This window comes from Lissotriton vulgaris, chromosome 9 (assembly GCF_964263255.1).
Source record: "Lissotriton vulgaris chromosome 9, aLisVul1.2, whole genome shotgun sequence".
In the NCBI taxonomy this organism is placed as follows: Eukaryota; Metazoa; Chordata; class Amphibia; order Caudata; family Salamandridae; genus Lissotriton; species Lissotriton vulgaris.
This window is the reverse complement of record NC_141697.1, coordinates 493,811,813-493,835,116: the sequence shown is the minus strand read 5'-3', so window position 1 is coordinate 493,835,116 and position 23,304 is coordinate 493,811,813. Positions and strand designations below refer to the sequence as shown.

The window sequence follows — 23,304 nt, the reverse complement described above, 5'->3', positions numbered from 1 at the left end:
AGTGCACTTATTTTATAACTTAATGCTGCTACCTATACCTATCTACCCTGGGAGGATAATCAATCTAAGGTGGAGTCTGTGCTGTGCCCCGATGGAGTCTGGGTCTTAAAGAAGGTACCATGAGTTCTCTAGATTGAAAAAATCCCTTTTTTTCAAAGAAAAACAAGCTGCATAGTTTGAAGCCCAAAACCAGATTGATGGAGTGTGCAAAGCATGTGAATCTACAGCTCAGCACGCAACATACAAAAAATTATAGGCAAGAAATATTTTTCCTTCCAAGTTCTTAAATGGATGCCATATTGTGTTTTGAAATCACATATTTTTTCATACAATCCAAAGGTACCTGTGACCACTGCAGTTAAATTAGTAAAACTGTAAATTGATCTGCTATTAAAGCATTATAACATTTTACCTGAAAGTTAAAAAAAAGAAATTGTTTTCTAGTTTCATAAAAACATTTTAAATGAATACGTTGGTAACATATGTTTAGTTGGTGGTGTTGCTATTCTTCTTTTTAACCACTAGCAGGAGATGCATCTCAAGTTAGAAATATGCACTTTATAAACACACTACTCAACTAAAAGAAGTACAAGTCAAACAAAAAGGATATTAAAATGATGGTTTATTGAAAAATAAAATATACACCTCAAATTAGGCTTTGACAAGCCTCTTTTAAGTGAGTCCAGTTGATTAAGCTGGTTCTGGTACAGTGCCTTATTACCAAAACGCCATTGGCCTCAGTCCGACAAAAGGTCTTTTTCTTTCCTTAAATTCAGCTGTTTTCGCAACATTGGCTATGTTTTGGTCCAATGTTTTGGGGGTTGGTGCAGTTGTCAACTATTTTGCTGGAGACTGTTATATGCAGTCAGTTTCTGTATGATGGTGTACAGTTTAACTTGGTTGCCAGAAAAGTCCACTGAAAGCATCCTGTAGAGCTCTGTGGCATGCGAGCGAAGACAAATAGCCACCGGCCTGATCCTGTGGCGAGGCTGCTCTTACATGGTTCAGATACCTACAAACAATAGAAGAAACTGTAGTTAAGCACTGTGTATAATTATATGTTTATAAAGTATGTACAGACAAACCATTCTCGTTTGAAATCTTTGAGAAGTTACACAAACTGCAGGAGCAATATCCGAAAACTTTGATAAACAAGTAACACGTCATCATCATCATCATCAAAACACTTTATTCGATTAATTAAAATCATAAAAGGCAGACAAATTCATACAATTCAAAAACATACGACACACATATATATACATCATATATATACACATCAATAGTGCAAACCAGCAGTAAAGGATAAAAATTACTTTTCTGATAAAAATACACATAATAAAATCCATCAGATAAAAAACAATCACGCAGGGTCAAATATGGAAGGCAAACTTTTTGTTTTCACCCGCATAGCTGCCACCAGAAAGCTGGCCACATAAAAAATGCCCCGGGGACAACTTAACATCTGCAGGTAGATGAGAGCGGGTCTGACTTGTATAAACCCTGCCTCTAGTAAAATTGGTAGCAGATATTTTTTCCGTAAACCAGAATAGAGCCCACAAAACATAATGAAATGCATTGTGTCCAGGCAAGAGAAATTGTCACACCTACAGGGCTTACAGCATTCAGGTTTGCTCCAGGACGAATAGGTACCCAGGCAATAGTGGATTAAGTTAAATCTAAATCTAATCAATAGGAATCTATGGTAGGGATTAGAAAGAGTCCTCAAATAAGGCTCAAGTGAGGGAGATGTTAATAACACAAAATTGGCTCTAACTGATTATTTTTTGAGTTCTTTCTCCTCACGTTCCAAACTTGCCATGCCCGCAAAGTGAGTTTTGATCCAATTTACATCCTCCTTAGTGATTCGACCTGGGAATAAATAAAGGTCGGGGCGTCCTAGTCGTGTAAACATCATTCTAAAATACTCCAGCCAGGGAACCCTTTTAACATAATCCATTGCTAAGATATCATCAAGAATTGCATGGTTCAGGGTAATTTCCTGGTTTAACCAGGTTTTGGCCCAACAAATCAGTGGGGCCACCTTCAATTTATCTGTGACCTACCCCAGCCTTACCTCATAGTGCGTAGAAAAAGTGGGGGTAGACTGTGGCACCGTCAGAAGGGATCTCAAAAATCTGTTCTCAATTAATTGTATCTTGTCCTGAGAAACATATCCCCACAGTGAAGAACCATACATAGCAATGGACAGGCATTTTAAGTTATAAACTTTCAACAGGGCCTCCATTGGTCGGGACCCCAACCGTTTCGAGATGCTCATGAGTGCGGAGGTGAACCTTGCCATAGAAATACCTTTGAGCTTTATTTGGGGGCTCCAAGAGCCTTTATCGTCAAAGAGAACCCCCAAATATGAGAAAACGGCAACCCTTGACACCTCCTCTTCCTTACAAAAGAAGGATTTAGATTTAAGTCTGTTGCGAAGTTTGCCCATCACCATAACATGTGATTTTTTTATATTAACTTTCAGATCTAACGTGTCCATGAAAGCTCCAAAAGAATCCAGCAGTCTCTGAAGGCCAACTCCAGTGCGAGCCAATAAAACTGCGTCGTCCGCGTAAAGGAGAACCGGTATTACAGATTCTCGTACACGCAGAACATCCACCTTAAAACCCCCTAAAAACTTCTCCAGAGCATTAATATAGATAGTAAAGAGAAGGGGGGCCAGGGTACAACCTTGCCTAACCCCCCTCTCCGACCTAAAGTGGCTCGTACATCTGCCCTCCTGAGTGACCCTAACTGAAGCTTTGAGATCCTGGTGTAGGGCCGCTAAGAAGCTAACCAGGAGAGGGTCAATGCCGATCTGTAGTAAAATTGCCCACAATTTACCCCGATTCACTAAATCAAAGGCAGAGGATAGGTCCATAAATTCCATAAATAAGGACCCATCCTTCCCCACCGTATATTTACTAATTAAAAGCTAGAGGTTTAAGCACTGGTCGAGGGTGCCTCTCTTTTCTCTAAACCCATACTGTGAATTAGAAAGGACCCCTAAGCTCTCTATGTTATCCCTAAGTTTATGAAGTAGGACTCTGCCCAGAATTTTGACTGCAGAGTCTAGGAGGGAAATGGGTAAATAACAGGAGGGATCCTCAAGCTGCCCTTTTTTAAAAATCGGAATAATAACAGAAGTAGGCCAAGAAGCGGGGAACAAATTCTCACTAGAGGCAATAAAAAAATTTGTTAAAATCTTGGCCCATAAAGTCGGGGAGTTGCCATAGAGATCAGCTGGCACCCCATCCGGGCCCGGGGCCTTATTCTTAGAAGTCTCCTGAATCGCCCTTTCTACTTCGTCAAAATTAAAAGATACTAGGGGCATAGACTCAGGCACCAAGGGAGGAACCCATAAGGCGCATGGGCCAGCAGCGCCATAGATTTCTTTAAAATGGCGAAGCCATTGGTCATCTTGAATAACACAGTCCAAAGTTGTGTTTTCTGAGGCGGCAAAGAATGGATGATTAATTGTTGCTCAGAATTTCCCACTATCATGCAATACATCAATTGAAAGGAGCTTATCCCAGGCAGCCTTTTTAATTTCTGTTTGTTGTCTGCTAGTGGCTTGTTTATATGACCTCCTTAAATCTGCGATGACTATCTTATTTCTTGGACTGGCTTTTAACGCTCTAAGCAAAGCCCCATGAGCCCTGGAACAACTGCTGTCGAACCATCTTGGTTGGGGATTGCCTCTCAGGGTTTTTGTGGTTGTCAAGTACCTCGAGATCTGTGTGCATATGGCTTCAAAAGCACTAATGATCTCTGGTCTGGTTGAGTTGCTATCAAGGCAGATGGCCATATGCCCATCGACCTTGACAAGCAAATCATCAAGTAAAGTTTCAGGGACCACTTTATGCTCCTTCGTTGGTCTTTAGTGGTGACTATTGATAGCCCAACCTGGTGGGGGCATTTCTTGTAAACCATTGTACCCCTAAGTCAAACTCGAGGAACATTGGGTTAGGGTCACTAAATATTAAAGGTAAGACCTTATAGGCCCCTACCCTATATAAAACCCTGGTAGAAATAAAGATGTAATCAATAACTGTGCCAGGATAAGTGCACTTGTAAGTGGCAACCCTTGCCTACCCCTCTACAAGGATTGATTTCGCTGTGGAGGACGGGACGCCACGCCACTATCGTTGAGGTAGCACCATCCTGCTGCCCATTATTTATTTCTTGAAGCAACGAGATTGCCGTTGGAATTAGCCGCTTTCGCACACTGATGTGCATCGTATATCACGTATCTTGGGTCACCCTAACTTAATCAAACAAGTTACATTCGCAACCACGGATACGTGTGGCGACGTCTTAAAAAATAAATATCTCGCTGCTGCACATATATGCTGTACTTGTTACCAAAGTCATCCTGAGGTTCCGTGACAATTATAAGTGGTGTTTTCGACTCGTTGGAATATGGACGAGTTTGGTATCTATGAACCGCAAATGACGAGTTTAGTGGGTGTACGCGTTTTCGCTATGCTGACCTGAACCGTTCGTCTTATTCGTGGGTTTCTTCATCTGAACCCACGGGTTCCATTTTAGATACGGCATCCATTTTGTCTCTTGCCCTCAAGTAGCCAGCGAACGGACACTGTCCGCTTCGTGACCCTGGGATTCCCAAACTTCTGCGGAAGACACGTGTTCCTTTGAGGGTGTCTTTATGATGAGGGGGATGATACTGTAAAGGCAGATGGCCCCGCTCAAGGCTCATCTTGCCGTGCCGGTCTATTGTTTCAGCCGTGCATTCATTAGACACGACTCCTTTGATCCTGCAATCATGTTTCCGATATCGCCCCCCTACACTCTTTTCAATCTGTTGTCTATCTTTGTCTTCCCTTGCACCTGTTTCTGACTCTTCCTTAAACCTCGTTTACAGCTGGAATGGAATGTATTTAATGGTGGGATAATGTACTTTTACAGTTGGGAACCGGCGATGCTACTGTAATTATGTTCCGGGATCCTGAATACATGAAAGCAGCCCTTTTGAAGTTTACTGTGGGAACTGAGTTGAAACCTTTTGTTCGCCATGTTGTGCTATGACGGAAATATGTATAAAAGGAGCGATCCACTGTTGCAATTTGAAGCAGTCTCCTTGAACCTACATGCGTTGTACTTCTTGTGACTTTTGTGTTCCCTGCAGAAAATAAACCTCGATCTTTGACGCCGAAGGAAGTGTCCCGTGTCTCTGTAATTTGTACGCCGGAACAGGTAACCCACGAAGGTTTCAGGTGTTGTCCCCTGGCACCGCTGGGCCTTAGAATAGCCCAGTCCTTCAATCCTTTCAAATAACACAGCAAGAAAGTTTTATATCTTTTCAGGAAAAAACCTCTATCAAGTGATATTTTGCTTATACATATACGAAGATATCAGCTGCCTAGATATACTGCCATGAAATACAACTTTGAATAGTATCGTCTGTGACTCCTGAGGAAGGCGTTTTCTGCCGAAACGTGCGTCGAGTTTTTATGTTTTCCAGCACTTTAGGCACTAATTACAACTCAGAATGTATTTTTAACTGTACTTTGTATAATTTATATGTAATGTATTTATTTTAATAACATTTGTAGATGTTTATGTATGTTTTATGATATTTGTCCATCCTCATCATATAGTCTGACTTCTGTTCAGTTTCTATATGATTTTTACTATGCTAATTAAAAACATGTTTTTTATATAATTTCAATTCGATTGTTCTTTTCACCACTGGGTCTGGTTAATTGTTCACTTATTTAGTAGATGGCCTGGGATACTTTACTCACATACTTTGATACCCTGCCCTAGGAGTCTGTACATTACTACTACCCAGGGGGTCCTTGTTTTTCTCACTTGATTCAAAAATATTACAGTTAGCCAAGAATTCTTCAAGTGCCTCCCCTTGCCTTGTATGCTCAAAGTGAGGGACCGTAGAGCCAAGCGGCCCCTCATGTACCCCGCGTAGCACTCCTCACCACAAGGGTGAATATTAAAATCACCTATGAGGATGAACTCGATAACAGTGTTTTGATTAGAACTATAGTCAAGCATAAACTTTTCCAAGGCTTCCATATGTTGGTTACCCTGATCGTGCTCTCTGGAATTATAAAAATTAATCAAAAGAATCTTACGGGAGATTGAAATCAACCATTCCACCATTAATATGTTGCACGAACCAGATTCAATTAGCTTGAACGACCCAACTAGATTTAGGGAAAAAAGGGAGATTAATCCTTCCTTTGCTCTCCCCGCTGTACCCGCAGTTGCCGGGACTACAAAACTAGTGTAACCATCCAGGCTGAAGCTACATGAGAATCCCAGGATTCTTGCAAAGCAATTATATCATGTTTTGTTACTAAATCCAACAAAACTGGGTCAGACCTCTTAGCTCTAGTGCCAGCAACATTCCAGCTAACTATTTTACATCCAGCCACTGCCTCAAGGTTGGGGGAACTTGGGAAAGTAAACTGGACCGTGTCTACCTGTCAATCATTAGCATCTAGTTCTGATAGTGGCCCGAAACGGTTATTTACGGAAAAACTGGGTGCCTGTATTATGGTATAGTTTAGCGGTGGTTTGGTGCCTGCAATAGTTTTCCCTTCTACAGCTCTTGGTCTTTGGTCCCCCGCAGACAGTATGTATGTACGGTTGGGCTGTGGTTTACGGGGTAGGTGAGCCTTGTGCCATGCAAATTTATCATTATACATATTGTTAGGTCCAAAAAATGGGTATGGTGGTGGATAAAAAAAATCCCAAGGGAACTGGTCTAGTCCCTACATGGCCTATCTGGGATCCATCCCAAAACAATCTGTCTGCCATATCGGGACTATTGAAGTTGACTATGACACAATCGACCTCACTAATCTTTGGGCATTGCCCGATCCAACCCACCCTTCTGACCATGTTGATGCTTGAGGAAATATCCAAACCACCACTACTATAATTAAAGCACCAGGATCTGGCCTTCCTCATCAGTGCACCAGTTGATTCCTCCTCACCAGCCTTAAGAGGAGGGACCCCCAAAAAACTGCCACTAAGGGAGCGGCTTCTGGGGGGAGATCTAGGTTAATATCACATCCCTTTACCTGGGAAACGGAGGTGCTAGGTACACAGAGCGCACTGCCTGACAAGCTCACTAGATGAGTACGCTTACCCGAACTTAATGAGCCCATTGAGCTCAGGCTCCCCCCTCGTAGCATAGCGGCGGCACTGGCATTTAAGCTAGTTGAGGGCACGGGCCCATGAGATGCATCAGTAACCTCAGCCACAGCATGACTAGAATGGGTAGCAATCTTGTCCACTGATTTATGAGATTTGTACTCATTAATAAATAAGTCAATTTTGGCTCATTTTTTCATAAGTCCGGCGACACAAGTGTTCAGGGTGTCCACAATGTCTATGGCTATATCAGCTAGCAGGTGCTCCAGTCGTGAAATAAATAGGGCTTCCAGCAGCTCGCCCAGATTGTTCAATGTAGGGCTATTAGTATTCACTAGGGTCTCTTGCTTTTTAGCCCGTTTGATACTTTTCTTAGCACCCTTTCCAGTGCCCCAGGTCGGGATTACATTGGACTCTAACTGCTTAGCCCCCTCCAGCAGAGTATTAATAGAGTCAGCCATACTGGGAGGATTAGCCACGACCACAACTGGGTCCAAAGGGACATTTGACACTGTCTTAGGCACATTATCGATCTCCTCGCAAACCAGTGGGGGTGTAACCAAACCAAGTTCCATCTCTGCGGTAGCAATTTCTTTGGAAAGAGCCCCAACGGCAGAAGACAGGTAAGAGATGATGGATTCTGATTTCCTGGGAACCTTAGCCTTCTTTCCCCCTCCTCAGAATGGACTTGATGTTTTCGCTTACCCATTGTAGGCGTTAGGGGGATGGCCCGGCCCGTCCTCATTCGTCCTTAGACGGCCCACCCTTTGCCCGGCTCAACCCGCGCGCGTCCTGCGACGCGGAAGGCTGTGTTGGTTATGAGCGCTCCTGGTGCTGCTGCTTGTGTCGTTTGGGCGCCTCGCCGCTGGGGCTGCCGGGGGTTGTGGTCCCGGGGCGGCGGCGGCGCAGCTGGTGGCACCTTAGGACTCCTGGCGGTGGTGGCGGCAAGGTGTGCCCCCCCCCGCGGTTAAGCGCCGATTTTCTAAATGCAACCTCCTGTTGCAGAGCTCCCCCCACACGTCATCTGTAGATGAAATCTGTACCAATAATTGTTAGAAAACAGCGCTTCATTTGAAAGAAGTTGTGTGTGAACGTCCTAAAAGTCAACACTGCTGAGGGTTCGTGTTTGTTAACCGGGGTGGATTATCACATCACCATTGGGACATCTGTACGATACAAATATTGAATTTTAGAACGAACTGGAGAGCCAGTGACTTACACAAAACTTGTCTGGAGCCTGAAATGGCCAACTAGCAACATGACAAGGATATCTGTGCTTGAATTGTATTTTGGTGGACTATTCATCGTCTTGCAAGGCACGTGGAATAAAGACTTCCACGTCCGCCCTGATGAAGCCCTTTGGGGTGAAACGAGTTGGCTGTGTGGATCAAGAATAAAAGAAGAATTTTTCATGAAGACAAGTCTCCCTATCAATCTGTGTGATCTGTGTGCATATTATATGCTAATTACTTTGTGACTCTTTGACCGAGTGTAGTGGACAGTGAGCATTAGTATAGAAAAGCTGGTGACAAAACATACTGGACGACTCAAAGTTCAAAGGATTCTTTGTATTGCTAATTTTGAGAACTTTAGTCAAATGTTCTGATGCTTGGGCCCAAGCTTAGCTTATTATGAAGGAATAGGGACAATAGAAATGATGATCTCCTGTATCCTATAGACCAGAAGCTACCATACTAATTTATCATGCATCAACCTAACCACTATTAGGATAATTTTAAAAGGGCCGCACTGTAGATATGGATTGAGGTAATGATGAAAGTGCAAATTAAAATGATACAGCTTTAGCCAAAGACTCATTTAGTTAAGTATGAACATATTTTCCTGGATTTCTGATTTCAGCTACAAATGGCTCTAGGATCTTTAAATTTGTAATAAAACGAAATGGCACTGTGGTGCACTGGCAGTTACCCCTCCCTGACTCCTATGAGGGATCTTAGGAATTTACTACAGCAACTTCAAGTGGGTATATGTATACATCTTACAACTTTACTGTATCAAGTAAATAAAACTTAAAAGTGAACTTCAGAATTGATCACCATATTGAGCATCTTCAATATGACTAACTGGGTCTGAAATAAAGGAATAGACTTCATATCTCTTTTCATTTTGATGATGGTAAGAGAGTAATACAAGATATCGATTGCAGTCTGAGTTCCTTTTTTTCTACTCCGCTCCTCTTCTATGGAGTTTCTCCGATTTATCTATGGAGCAGAAATGTGGGTGTGGGCAAATGACTACACGGAATCTCTCTGGAATATTCATAACCTACAAAATACAGTACCAGAGGGTACAGCCATAAAGTCGTGGAGGCTGCCATGAGAAAATCCCAATTGAAACCTAAGGAGGAGCTTCTCCAATACAGAGTTAATCACAGCCAAGGAGTAGAGAGCAAAAAGGCGGAGCCGGTTCGTTTGATTTTAACATATTTCAAGCAAGAAAAAGAGTTGAGGAATATTATAAGGCGCAACTGGCATTTCATCCAGGATGATCCTGTGATTGGCAACCTTATGCCTTCGAACACGGCTATTACCTTCCGAAAATCTAAAAGTATGGGCAATGTGTTGTCCATCAACAGCAAGGAGAGCTTCAGGAAAGAAAGTTGGCTGCCCACTAGAAATGGATTTTATAAATGTTTAACCTGTCGTGCATGCCAGTTTGGTGCCAACACTAAAACGTACAGGACAGCTTTCTCTGAGATCACGAGAGAAATTTAACAGCATCTCACATGTTAAACTGAGTACTGTGTGTATGTCCTGGAATGTGAATGTCGTTTGAAGTACATTGGTAGCACCAAACTGGCAGTACACAAACACATCCTACAGCATTTGAGAGCAATTATAAATAAGGACCAGAACTACCCAGTTGCTAGACATTTTCAAACAGTACATAATAGGGACCCCAAATTTCTCAGCTATTATGCCATAGAGTCAATTCCCTCAATGAGGAGAGGAGGGGATAGAGAAGCCAGCCTTCGTAGATTTGAGACAAGTTATATACTAGAGTTTGACTCCAAGTGGCCGAGAGGGTCTTAATGCAACTGAGGACCTTCATACTTTCTTATGAGAAAACAAACATGAATTAGGGGTCCTCCAATTGTAGTTTGGCCTATTTTACCATTATCTTTTGAAATTGCTTCTGTAGTAGATATGAGTACGAAATGAAAAGTTAGAATCCATCATTCCTGCATTTGTTGTAAAAGGAATCCCTGGTGGAGCATCAAATGAATCAGAGTGAATCCCGTATGCACAGGTGTCCCCAGGGCGCAGTTTTTAATGGTTGGTTTTAAGATGTATGGGTAGTTTTTATCTGTGCTTCTTTTTATCGATTGTTTTAAGCGTGTTGTTGGGTGATGATTTGTGTATATTGGTTTTACTATCATGGTTATTGCTTAAGTATATCCTTCAAGTAACTGAATAGATTAGCATGCTGTGATATTGGGTCATGTGAAATAACTCTCTCGATGTAAATCTTTTCAAGTCCTTTTTTCCTGTTTGTACTGTACAGGTACAAGTCACTTTAAAATTTAGCACTAAGGCACAAGTCACTTTAAAACATGTAGTACTGTAGCACCAAAGCACTTTATTCAATGAATTTTAAATTGAATGTTTATCTAATTAACTGTCCTTATTTTGACAGAATTAGTGAAGAGCGTGGGTGCATTAGGAATGTGTTTAATATGCATTCTTCAAACTTTGTTATTGGTAATTTACCAAGTATTTCCTTGCAGTTCGATTTGAAGATATAAAAATTGAAATTATGCAATGTGTACTACATATGTTGAAATATTGACAACTATGGAAATATTTGATTTTAAGCATTTATACTGTTATAATATAAAACTTTTTTTCAGTTGTCAAATTCATCGGAGAAAATTTATTTACACAGTTATTGGTATTTCTTCTATTTTCATTACCAAAATGATGCACTAGCACTTTAAAAATGGGTGATGTATGCATGGTCAGATGACCAAGGCCGCTTGGACGGCCGAAACGCGTCCTGACATTTTGTGTGTGGAAATAAAATAATGCTGCACTGAAGTTTGGTCTGCGCCCGTGATTCCGCGTTTTAAGCGGGAAGGATTACGAGTTGGTGTATATATATATGTATATATATCCACAACACCAAGGTTCCCCCTTCCTTCACCTTCTACTCATCACAGTCGGAATAGAAGGGCACAAACTCCACTTCAGGTTCGCAAAAATATCTTTATTGTTTCACACGATCATCCAGTCATTACGCGTTTCGGTAACAGCCATTACCTTGATCACATGATTTCAATGCAATTCCACCTTACATAAATACCGCCTACCGGTTGTGACGTCATACAATAGACATAGTAAACAGCATATTCGACCTATGCTGATTTGTATACTTATATGCATAGCCACATATTATAGGGCTATTGATTCAAAAAACAATTCATTGAATATAATTCCACATGTAGCTTATAAGTCTTCATAAACATATAAATAAATATATATGATAAATTTAGTTAGGTAAAAACACTATTGTTTAACCATTTATAATTCATATTTGAAATTCAAAATCCTTGAAATTTGCGTCTCTGTGATTCAGAGATTAACTAATAAGTTATATCTGCATGAATGCATAAAACAATGTACTCAGATGTAATCATTGTACATTGTAATTCAACATCTCATTGATTACGAAATTGACTATTAAATTATATCTGTATAAAATGTATAAAACAATGTACTTAGATGTGGTCATTATACATTCCGAATTGGGAAACACATTTTTGGTAAAAAACATTTTATTTAATAGCAGCTGTCGAAAAATAGTTTTTAAAGTGCTAATTTGCTTTCTTTAATGAAAGTGCCTATTGTAAAATAACTGTGCAAAAAGTGCATAAAGTAGTGCAAAAATAGTGTGTCACATTTGTTTGGGGTAAAAAAAACGAAGTTTCATATTATTTATAATGTTTATAAAGTTTTTTTAAATATATTTAGGCTAAAAAATGGGCGGAAGGGTAAATACACCAAATCTTGCCCAAATGTAAAAAATGTACAAAGTCTTTATATTAACAGCAAGCTTCTTCATAAATAATTGTGCATGTCTTCATTATTATTAAGGCTGTTCAGAGTCTTACTATCCAGCTCAAGTATCATGCGCATTTCAAGCTGGCGTAGGAGTTTTTCTCTATTGCCTCCACATCTTAAACTTAGGGCTGCATTGATAACAAGGTATTTTAGACATTCAAGATTTTTATTGTGCACAGCCTTAAAGTGTCTGGCAACAGGGTACGTAACATCATTGTTAACAATAGCCCTTAGATGCTGTAAAATTCCCACGTGCACTTGCAGCTTCGTACTTCCAACATATTTTAAGCCACAAGTGCATGTGAGAACATACACAGTGAAGTCCGTCCTACAGTTGTAATTTCCTTGAATGGCTATCTTTCTAGTGTCAAAAGCTGTTTCATAATGCGTCATGTTAACCCCAAATTTACAGGCTCTACACGACGAGCATTCGAAAAATCCATTTTGAGGTTTAAGCCATGTAGTAGCGGGACTTAGTTCAGGGCTGACTTTCACTAGCTGTGTTCTCATTGAAGGAGCCATTCTAAATGCAATGGATGGAACAGCAGGTAACCTCGGAGCCAGTACCGGGTCAGTTAATACAATAGGCTGAAACATGTTGGCCCCAACCCAGTTATTTGTTATAAACTGATTTTTCATGCACTGTTCCTGGTTTTAATTAGGAAGAGGCCAATCTCTAATAAAGTTCTTTCTTTTGTCCTCTATCCTATTTTATATTCACCACTTACATACACCCCCTCTTTTGGTTTTTGCACTGCACAAATTCCCATCGTAAAATACTATCTACACTGTCCAGGAGTGACTGTGGGTCTAAACCCAACTCAGACCAGAGGTTGGTATAAATGTCTCAATGATCTAGAGGCACACCATCCCCGAAGAATGACCAGATGATAGTATTGATCACAACAAGACTTTGATGGGAATCCTATATTTATATATTGGTTTCACCCACAATCACTGTTTGGTTCTGTGTGTATCGTTTATGCACTTACATCAGTAGCAAATCGCCCTGGTAATTGATAGACTATTATGCTATTGTTACATTGTTCCTGAGGTTCTTTGTTTCCTCATAGACTAGACCCCTAGGTTTTCGTGTTGTGAATAGTTACTATTGGGGATTGTAACCTAGGCTGGTCTATAAACTTCCCTTAGACCCCTCACACAGTATTAGGTTTTTTATATCGACATAGTCACAGAAAAAATACTTTTTTTAAAAGGGGGCAGGGCAAAAAGTTTTTTTTATATTATGCGCTTCATTTGTAATCGGCCCCCAGGTGGGCCGATGCACGGGGCAAGTGTATAATACTCAGAATGGGGGAGAACAGGGCCCCACTCCTTAGAGTATTAAAGCCCCGGAGATCGCTATCTCCCCGGGGCTTTAATGCCCTAGACAACCCTGTGCCCTGGGGACCGGCATCTCCCCGGTGAAAAACTCAACAATAATGTGTGGGGGCGGGCTGCATGCCCCCTGAAACCACAGGGACCCCCACTTCCCTGGGGCAATTTGCAAAACTTAAAGGAGGGGCCCCCTGCAAATCCCCTCAGCCCCAGGGACCACCACCTCTGTATACTGTAATTGAGGGCGGCCTTGTGGCCTCCCTTCTGGAGCCTTAAGTGGCCTTGGGGCCAACCCCGCCCCCAGGGCCGGCTCCAGCAATGTACCGGAGCGCCCACCCCCGGAACATTGCAGTTTGCTATGGCTTGGCAGGAGCCATGCGACCACCTCCCCAGCTGATTTCAGCCCCAGACCTCAACATTCAGGTCCTGGCATCTAGGCTGGGTGCCTGATCCCACAGTGGCGGTTCCCAGGGCAATGGGGGAGCCACAAGGCTCCCATGCATATAATGTCACTGCCTCGGGGAGGTGGAGGCTTCAAATAGCCAAGGAGTGGGGCCTGTGCTCCCCCTCCTATCTTTATCAGATGCCCCAGGGACCTGGCCCACCTGGGAGTTATTCTAAAGCAAGCGCTGGCTTTTTTGTTTTAAATTTTGCTGTGTATTTGAGGTATCCACCAACGAGTCTGCATCAAAATTTAAAAAAAAATGCTTTCCCCACCATGTGGGTACAGGGTATTCCTACCCTGCCCCCTTTTCTTTATTTTAAACTTTTTTCTGAGTTCAAGCAGAGTCCCAAGATGGCTGCAAACACTTTCTGGTTGAAGTGTTGGCAGCCTATCAAATTTTGGTAGGATCCGCTAGTCCACTGCAAGGACTTGCATCCCCAGATACCTATGTTTTTTAAAGTTAGATATCTCAAAAACTACTGTACGGATTTACACCAAATCACAAAAAGCAAACTTTCTGGACCAGCATCTAGCTTTCTGCCAAATTTGGTGTAATTCTATTCAGCAGGAAAATTCCCATAGACTTAACATGGGGAAAACGCATGTTGGGACCACCCTCTTTTCTCGGGCACAGCAGCTGAACAAAAAACGGGAAGTTTTGTGAATATTTTGTGGAGATTCATCAAGCGTTGCTTAAGTTATTGGCACAACAAAAAATTTATCACAATTTATATTATATATATATTATACACAATATATATATTCTTGCATTGATACAGAAGAGCAATTAGATGTGATCAAAGTCTTAACCAGTTCCATGCCACGGACGTAAGGGTTACGTCCAAGGCAGTGGCACTACAGTGTGAAGGACTTAACCATTACGCCCAAGGCACACTATTCAGAAATCCCTAGGCTGTAAACAGCAGAGGGATTTTCTGTTTTTTTTTCCAGCCTCGTGAGCTAAGAGCTTCCCCAGCTGCCTGAGGCATTTTACTTTCACTGCCTACATGCTCCTGGGGCTATCTCAGCCCACCAAGCACCGAGTCAGACAGGAGAGGTATCATTGGAAAGGGGGGAATCTCCCCCTTTCTAATGGTACCCTTCCCTAGTGGATCCTTGCTTGGAGACACAGGAGGGCAATACCCAAGCAGGGGTCCACCCACTACACACCAAGGAGGGAGGGGATTGGCCCCTTGGACGAGGGCATTTGCTCCCCTATAAACATTTGGCCACATTCAGATTTTGGCCCTCCTGGGAGGGCAGAAAGCATACTAGACAGCAGGGTTATTTTTTGTGTGGAAAACTGGACACAGACTTTCTGCTCCCACTAGGGCGCAGATGGGAACAATAGCCCCCCACCCCTCGGGGTGGGGCAGAAAGCCCACTAGGCACCTGGGATTATTATTTTTTTTAAATAGAGGGATGGGGGCTGCACACAATGGGCATGCCAATGCCCCCAACCCAACACAAAAGGGACAGTCTTTCTGCCCCCCCGGGGGAAGATGGGGTAACTACACCCGATCTTCCCCCCAGGGGAGGGCAGAAAGCCTACTGAACACCAGGGATTTATTTTATTATAAAAGAGGGATGGGGCTGCCCACAATGGGCAAGGCTAAGCCCCCTCCCACAGTTATAAAAACATAAGTCTTTCTGCCTCCCCTGGGGGGTAAATGAGGATACTAGCCCCCGATCTGCCTGCCCCGGCCAGAAAGACCTCTAGGGAGTTTTTGTTTTGAATATGTAGGCGTGGGGGCTGCCCAGAATGGAAATGCAAATGCCCCCACCAAACAAAAAAGGGACAGTCTTTCTGCCTGCCCCGGGGGGGCATTTGGTGGGATTTTATCCTGAATCTGCCTGGGGGTGGGGGGCAGAAAGCCCACCACTAGACACCAGAGATTTGCTTTTTAAATAAAAGATGGGTGTGGGCTGCCCATAATGGCTGATGCTAATGTCCCCCCAAAAAATAGCCCCAGTCCACCGGGGAGGAGATGAGGGCAATCACCCACAATCTGCACCCGGGGGGGGGGGGGGGGGGGGGGGGGGCAGAAAGTCCACTAGGCACCATAGATATGTTTATAAGCATGTCATGGAGCGGCTCCTTAGGCAAGGGTTGTACCCCTTTTTTTGTAAACACATTTTGGCTACTTGTAAACCATCCACCCCAAGAGACCGGGTCCAAAAATGAAGGTGCCCCCTTGCAAAGCCAGGTTGTTTTGTGATAGATAATTTTGATGTATACAAAATATGTAGCAGGCACTTGGCCCACCAACACAAGTGAGGTACCATTTTTATTGGGAGACCTGGGGAGATGCTGAGGGTAGGAAATGTGTGTCGGCCCGGTGATTACACAACTTTCTTACACAGCAATGTTACGAAAATGTAATTCTTTTTTTTTTTACCACAATTGAGGTTTGAAGAAAATGTTGGGGGATCCATGCAAGCCAAACCTCCCGGACTCCCCCAGGTGTCTAGTCTTCAGAAATATCTGGGTTTGGTAGGCTTCCACAGAAATGTGAGGAAATTTTGTTTTTTAACACATTTTGAGGTTTGCAAGGGATCCACATAACCTAGTGGGAGCCACACAACTCACTCCATCCTGGATTCCCCTGGGCGTCTAGTTGTCAAAAATGTACATGTTTGCTAGCTTTCCCTAGGTGCCGGCTGAGCTAGGGATCAAAACACACAGCTAGGAACACTGCAAAATAAGAATCGGCTTTCTGTGGAAAAATGTGATGGGTCCACGTTGCGTTTTGGGCCGTTTCCTGTCGCAGGCCCTACCCACACAAGTGAAGTACCATTTTTATAGGAAGACTTGTGGTAATACTGGGTGGATGGAAGTTTGCAGCTGCAGATTCCAGAACTGTTTTTTCTTTTAAAAAACATTTTGAGGTGGGGGGCTTGGTTTGGACGCCGGAGAAGATGGCGGACTGAGCCCTTCTCTCCTCCCGTGGCGCCGAATCCAAGCAAAATATCGGTGACTTCCTGCTATCACCGGTTACTCCAGATGCTTCGGTGAGGTGGCGGAATGCGTCAGGAAGTTACAACGGTGATCTAAATAATGGGGAGTGATCCTAACAGCAGATCCGACGACCGTCTGTTGTGGCCGCATGGTCTCCTGCACGGGGCTCTGCCCACCACGCTGACTCACCCGGTAATTGCCTTTACCTCCCACTGAGCGGCCGCTGGACTTCTGAGGCCCCTCCTGTCAGCCCGTGCAACCAGTTCTGCATGGTGGGTTCCTGAGAACGGTTCTGGAGCGTGCCCCGGGTCCGAACTGCCTTGCATCTGACATCAGGTACCGCGTGCAGTGCACGCAGGATGGCGGCCGGCCGGCCGGCCTTATATCGGACCTTCTCCTCGAGGCGAATACCCCTCTTCCCTATGATGGCCAATTAAGCTTGTATGGCAGCATAGCGACCGAACTTTCACGCATTCCTGTTCATGGCTGCTGTTTCTATAGCGACTATGACTCCTTGTGCCTTGCTAATAGATGTCAGGTTATGGGATCAGTACATATGCGGGCTGGCTGCTTAATTGCTCACGTATCCCACCCACATCTGCCTCCAGTCTGCGCCACACCCAACGCTGCCTTATTTACCTGTGCCTTTGAGGGTATCTGTGTGCTTGGTCTTCCCAGTGTGGAGGGGAAGGTTCCACTTTCAGCCCCGCCTGACCCTAAGATGGCCAACAATCGGGACACTCTCAACAGTCATTGAATGCTACTGGTTTAGAGGCTGTTTTTGCACGAGTTTCTTCTAGATGGGCACAATGTTTAATGCATCCGAGCACTTACCTGCAGAGAAAATAAATAGATCGATTTTCCTGACGTTGCGATGAACATGTGATGGGCATAACTCAAACGGCCACTAATACCTCAACTTGGACCTTGCCTCGCCCTCCAGGCAACCACGTTTCGATCAATCATTAACCTATGTATGCTTCTAAAGCAACTGGGCCCAACCTGCCAACCTACCACATGCTCCTAAAGTAACCAGGACCACTCTACCAACCTATCACACACCGCTGCACGACCTTTTGTTGTGCTACTACTGTTTTGCACCATATCTTGGTACCTACAGCTACTGCAGATCGCATTTCCCAATCATGGGAGATAAGGAAGCAAAAAATCTTAAAAGGCTGAAAGCCGACCCACCGAACCCGGTCTCACCGACCAAAGGCACGCTCGACATTAACGCGACGCTGGACACGATACTACTCAGGCTTGCTGAAGTCCACGAAATCACGAAGTCCACCAGAGAAGAGATCGCGGCGGTGAGGCAAGACAATGAAGATACAAATATCAGGCTCTCAGAGACTGAGTGTAGGATCAGTCAGCTTGAGGATTCAGAGGTGAAGGTGAACAAATCCGTCAAAGAACTCTCATTATCTCCAACCTCCATGTCACTGCGCCACTCCGAGTTGAAAGATAGAAATCGTAGGGGGAACCTGCGTATTTTTAGTATGCCGGAAGGTGCCGAAGATGAAGATGGCTCGTGTATACCTTTCTTGGAGTCCTGCTTCCCACAGGCCACCAACCTCTCCTTCAGCATTCCGCTGGAGTTCGATCGAGCTTACAGAGTCCCTGCTCGTACTACGCCTGGCCAAAGGGGCCCAATACCGATTGTCTGTAAACCTCTCAGGTATCAGCATGTGGAGCAAATCCTATCGTTCATGCGCAAACATAATCACATCCTGTGGAGGACCAACAAAATATGCATTTCTCAGGACCACTGCAAGGAGACGGTCACCCTGAGGAAGAACTTCTTGGCCCTCCGTCCACGGCTCCGCACGCTCAACTACCAATATGGCTTTGCAGGTCCTGCGAGATTTCGAGTCCTGATTCAAGGGGTGCCTCAGATAGTCCCAGACCCATCACACCTGAAGAAATTCCTGGATGGTCCGGATGAATCCTCAATGGAAACTGCTGCATCAGCTGCTCCTGGCGTTGGTACCTAGACCACGTAGACCATGTTGTCCCTGTGATATGCTGACTGCGAGTCCACCGATACCTCTCTGTGACTGATTATCACTCCATGGTGCTATTTTTTGTTCCTATGTTTTAGTACTAGGTTGGAGTGGGATGATCTCTGTTTTGACCATGGGCCTATGATGTACGTTCGTCTTACTTGTTTCAGGAGATGGTTCGCAATGTGGTAGGACGCACTTTTTCATCTTCATTTTTAGATGTACTCCCTACCATTGTGATGCTTTGCATTGTATGCTAACACGGAGTATGGGTGCCTGAACTGTTACCCAACTGATTCATTTGCTTATTCAGTGAGGTGGGCGCTGCACGCTTTCGAATACATGGAGACTTGTACTCTAGCCGCATGCTGTTTGTCGATAGGCTACACTGCACGCTAAGCTTTTGAAATACGTGAATTGATCTGGTTGCTTCTTGTTTTCTCTATGATATATTGCAATTCTGACTTCAGCACTGCCCAATCACCACATTTGTTAGATCCAATGTCTCACTCGGTTATTATGGACTGGCTCTTAGTTATGGACTGACTCTTAGTTATGCTTGCCAATATGAAACGATATACTCAAGATGTGTTCCTAATGGTTTTCACGTTACCCGTTTACAATTTTTGCAAATGTAAGCAGGGTGAACTGCAATTGCCATGGAAGAGAGAAGCTGGTGTTGTTGCTTCTCTCTGGTCGCCATGTCCATGGCATACTTTTGGGGTGGGGAGATTGGGAATGGGATGTGGGGGGGTTCTTGGTTACATTGCTATTTATTATTATTTTTTCCTTGTTCTTGTTTTTGCTTTATCTCTTCGCTTGCCTTTGTATCTACACAGCAACGTCCTATGCCTCAGTACCAATGTTAGTGTCCAACTGGTATACACCTTCCTCCACTGTTTGTCCAATATATGGTCCTTTAGCCTCACCACAGATAGGCTCATAACGATTAGTACATCTTACGTTGTGACTACCGTGGCGTATTATATATCATGTTTCCTCCTGCATCATGGCCCTAAATAGACAGTCTATCAAAATAGTGTCACTCAATGTCAAGGGTATCAATCACCCAATTAAAAAAAGGAACATTCTTGATTATCTACATAAGCAGAAGGGTTACATTATATTATTACAGGAAACTAAAATTGACTCACCACAACTTAATTCTTTGAAAAATAAATGGTATAGTGAAGCAATTGGTTCTGATGCGTTGGGGAAAAGAAACGGGGTTCTAACATTAATTGCGAAAAAAGCCAATATTGACGTTCTATGCAGTACTGCCGACACAAAAGGTAGATGGGTCTCTACAAAACTGTCAAAGGATAATAAAGAATTCTATGTAACTAACGTCTATGCCCCCAACAAGGAGGACCAGGGGTTTTGGAAGGAGCTTTGTGCACACCTCAACACGATACCAGATAATGCAACACATATTTTTGGCGGAGACCTCAATCTTCCTATGGACCCTCTCCTAGATAGGTACTCCCGTTGTTCCTTCCGTCCGAACAGCTCACACAAAACACTCCTCAATCTCTGCTCCCGCTTTAATTTGACCGACTCCTGGAGATTGATGAAACCCAACAGGTAGAGACTATACATTTTACTCTCCGCCGCACAACTCATATTCATGCATAGATTACCTCCTCATATCTGGCCACTCCTCCCCCGACATTGAGGACACTTCCATTAAACCGCGTGTAATTTCTGATCATTTTATGCATTACAATGACTCTGGCAGTGCACAACGTGGTTAAAAAGTCGACTCTATGGAGATTTAATAATGCGGTATTGAAGAAGAAAGCACATAGGATGGCTATTGAGACAGCCATAGCTCACTATCTGAATCACAACAAAAAAGGGGATACTACGGATCTTACAAGATGGGAGGCTCTTAAAACCACAGTTAGAGAGGTATTAATTAAAATCCGCGCAGCTATGAATAAGGACGCCAACACAACCCTAACACGTCTGGAGGAGGAGATATCGACACTAGAAAAAGGCCACATAGCTTTTAAAGATCCTCTGATCCTTCATGACATGATGAACAAAAAGTACGAATATAACAGAACAGTCAGTGAAAGGCGGGAATATGGCTTAAGCACCACAAGAACTTTAAACTCTGTCACACTAATAAAGCTGGTAAAAGCCTTGCATCTTACCTGAAATTCATGCTACAACAAACAACTATCAAAAGTATAGTTGACAAGTTAGGAACTCCGCACTCAGACCCCACCACAATTGCGGACATTTTTAAAGACTTCTATAGCGATCTATATAGTAAAAACAAGGAACTTGATGATTCAAAACTAGAGAAATACCTAGACAATTGCAAGCATCCCTCTCTTTCGACGCAAAGTCAGACCGAACTTAACCGTCCCATATCTACTGATGACATTGTGCCATCAAATCCCTTAAAACCGGGAAAGCTCCGGGCCCTGATGGGTTTAGTGCTATGTTTTATACAAGTTTCTCATCTTCCCTGGTAGAGCCACTCAAGGACTTATATGATCACTTCGCCTATTATTGCGGTTCTCCCAAAAGACGGGAAAGACCCGACATCCCCGAAGAACTACAGGCCGATCTCTTTGATCAACCTTGACTGTAAAATTTACGCTAAGATAATAGCCAAGCGGATTCAAAAGGTTTTACCTCAACTCGTCCACCCGTCACAGGTGGGGTTTCTCAAACACAGACTATCCAGCGATAATACACGAACACTTGCACACATCTTAGAAAAAGCGAGGTTAGCTACCTCCCCCACTGTGGCAGTGACTCTAGACGCCGAGAAGGCCTTCGATAAGGTCGACTGGTTTTATCTGGAATCCACTCTACATGAATTTAAGTTGGGACCCGACTTCATCCGTATGGTAATGGCCTTATACTCTAACCCCTCAGCGAGAGTCCGTGCTGGCGGTTGCCTGTTGTCTCCATTCGATTTGAAGCAAGGTACGAGGCAAGGCTGCTCACTCTCTCCCTCCCTTTTCTTACTTGCCATTAAGCCCTTCCTCTATTCTCTTCGGAATAACTACCAAATCAGGGGAATTTGTTTTGAAGGCCTCACGGTCAAAATCTCGGCCTATGGCGATGACGTCTTGGTGGTGTCCGAAAATGCAGAATTGGCAATACCAGCCCTGATGTCCTCTATTGCAGACTTTGCGGAAGTATCAGGATGCAAGCTAATAAGGACAAGACGGAGGTGAAACTGCTTAGTAATATAGGTGATAAAAATATTATGGGGGACTCTGGCTTGTATTGGCAACCGAAGACCTTTAAATATCTTGGTATAGAGTTTGAGAAAGATTTAATTAGCATCCTCAAAATCAATGAACATTCCCTTCATAAAAAGATATCCTCCCTTTTGGATGGTTTTTCTATCTTGGTGGGGCAGAGTGGAAACTCTGAAAATGATGATCACTTCCCTTGTCAATTATCTGATTAGTATGTTACCTATGGTACTGTCTGATGATTTTCTAGCGAAAATATACAAACTTTTTAATGCTTTTCTATGGCAGGGTAAAAAACCGAGAATCTCCTTGCGGAAACTCCAACTTCCAAAAGACAAAGGGGGCATTGGCTTACCGAATTTTAGATGCTATCCGACGGCATATCTATGCAAGCAAGGTGCAAACGGGTTCCAAATCAACCAGGACTATACTCCTATTTGGGTCCACATTGAGAAATCTATTATCAACAACTTGCCGTTATCCGCCATTATGTCAATGGATGTAACAGTTTTTCCCCATTCCAAATATATATTTCTCAACACTAAAAGGGCTCTTCTTAACTTAGAAAGACATTGTAAAGTTAAAGTTAAGATAATCAAATCCAACTTAACCTCACTCTGGTTCAATCTGGCCTTCAAAGATGAAGGCAAATATCTTTTCTGGGACAATTGGTCTAAGAAAGTACTGAACTTATTGAAAGATCTCTACGAGGGGTCCTCACCCATCTCTTTCGCTACATTACAGGTCCGGTTTGATCTCCAGCCCACTGACTTCTATAGGTTTTTACGTCTCAAAGCCTTTGTCTCTGCCAGAGCCATCTTACCACACGATCCTACACTTTGCAGTAAATTGCTTCAACTCACGTCACTGGGCCATATGGTTTCAAAAATATACAAAATACTCTCCCCTGACCCTCAGAGAGCACACAGGAGGTGTGAAATAGCTTGGGAAAACGAAATCAACTCCTCCAATTTGCTATTCGACTGGGATAAGATTCACCTTACCCCTTTTGCCAACAAAATATCTCCGATACTTTCTCAAACTAAATTCATGCTGATAAATAGAACGGATTGGACCCAAGACAAACTTTTTAAACTCAAACTTCTTG

The 23,304-nt window shown here is 43.3% G+C and overlaps 1 protein-coding gene across 1 annotated transcript in view; it reads right to left on the bottom strand.

The window, feature by feature from the left end:
• Window positions 1-603: 603 nt before the first annotated feature.
• The window catches only part of MNAT1 (MNAT1 component of CDK activating kinase), a 687,393-nt gene continuing 664,692 nt past the window's right edge, over window positions 604-23,304 (bottom strand). Inside the window, exon 8 of the mRNA XM_086936667.1 lies at window positions 604-1,012. Coding sequence (XP_086792793.1) covers window positions 892-1,012 — 121 coding nt within the window. The 3' untranslated portion in view covers window positions 604-891. The remainder of the gene's footprint in view (window positions 1,013-23,304) is intronic.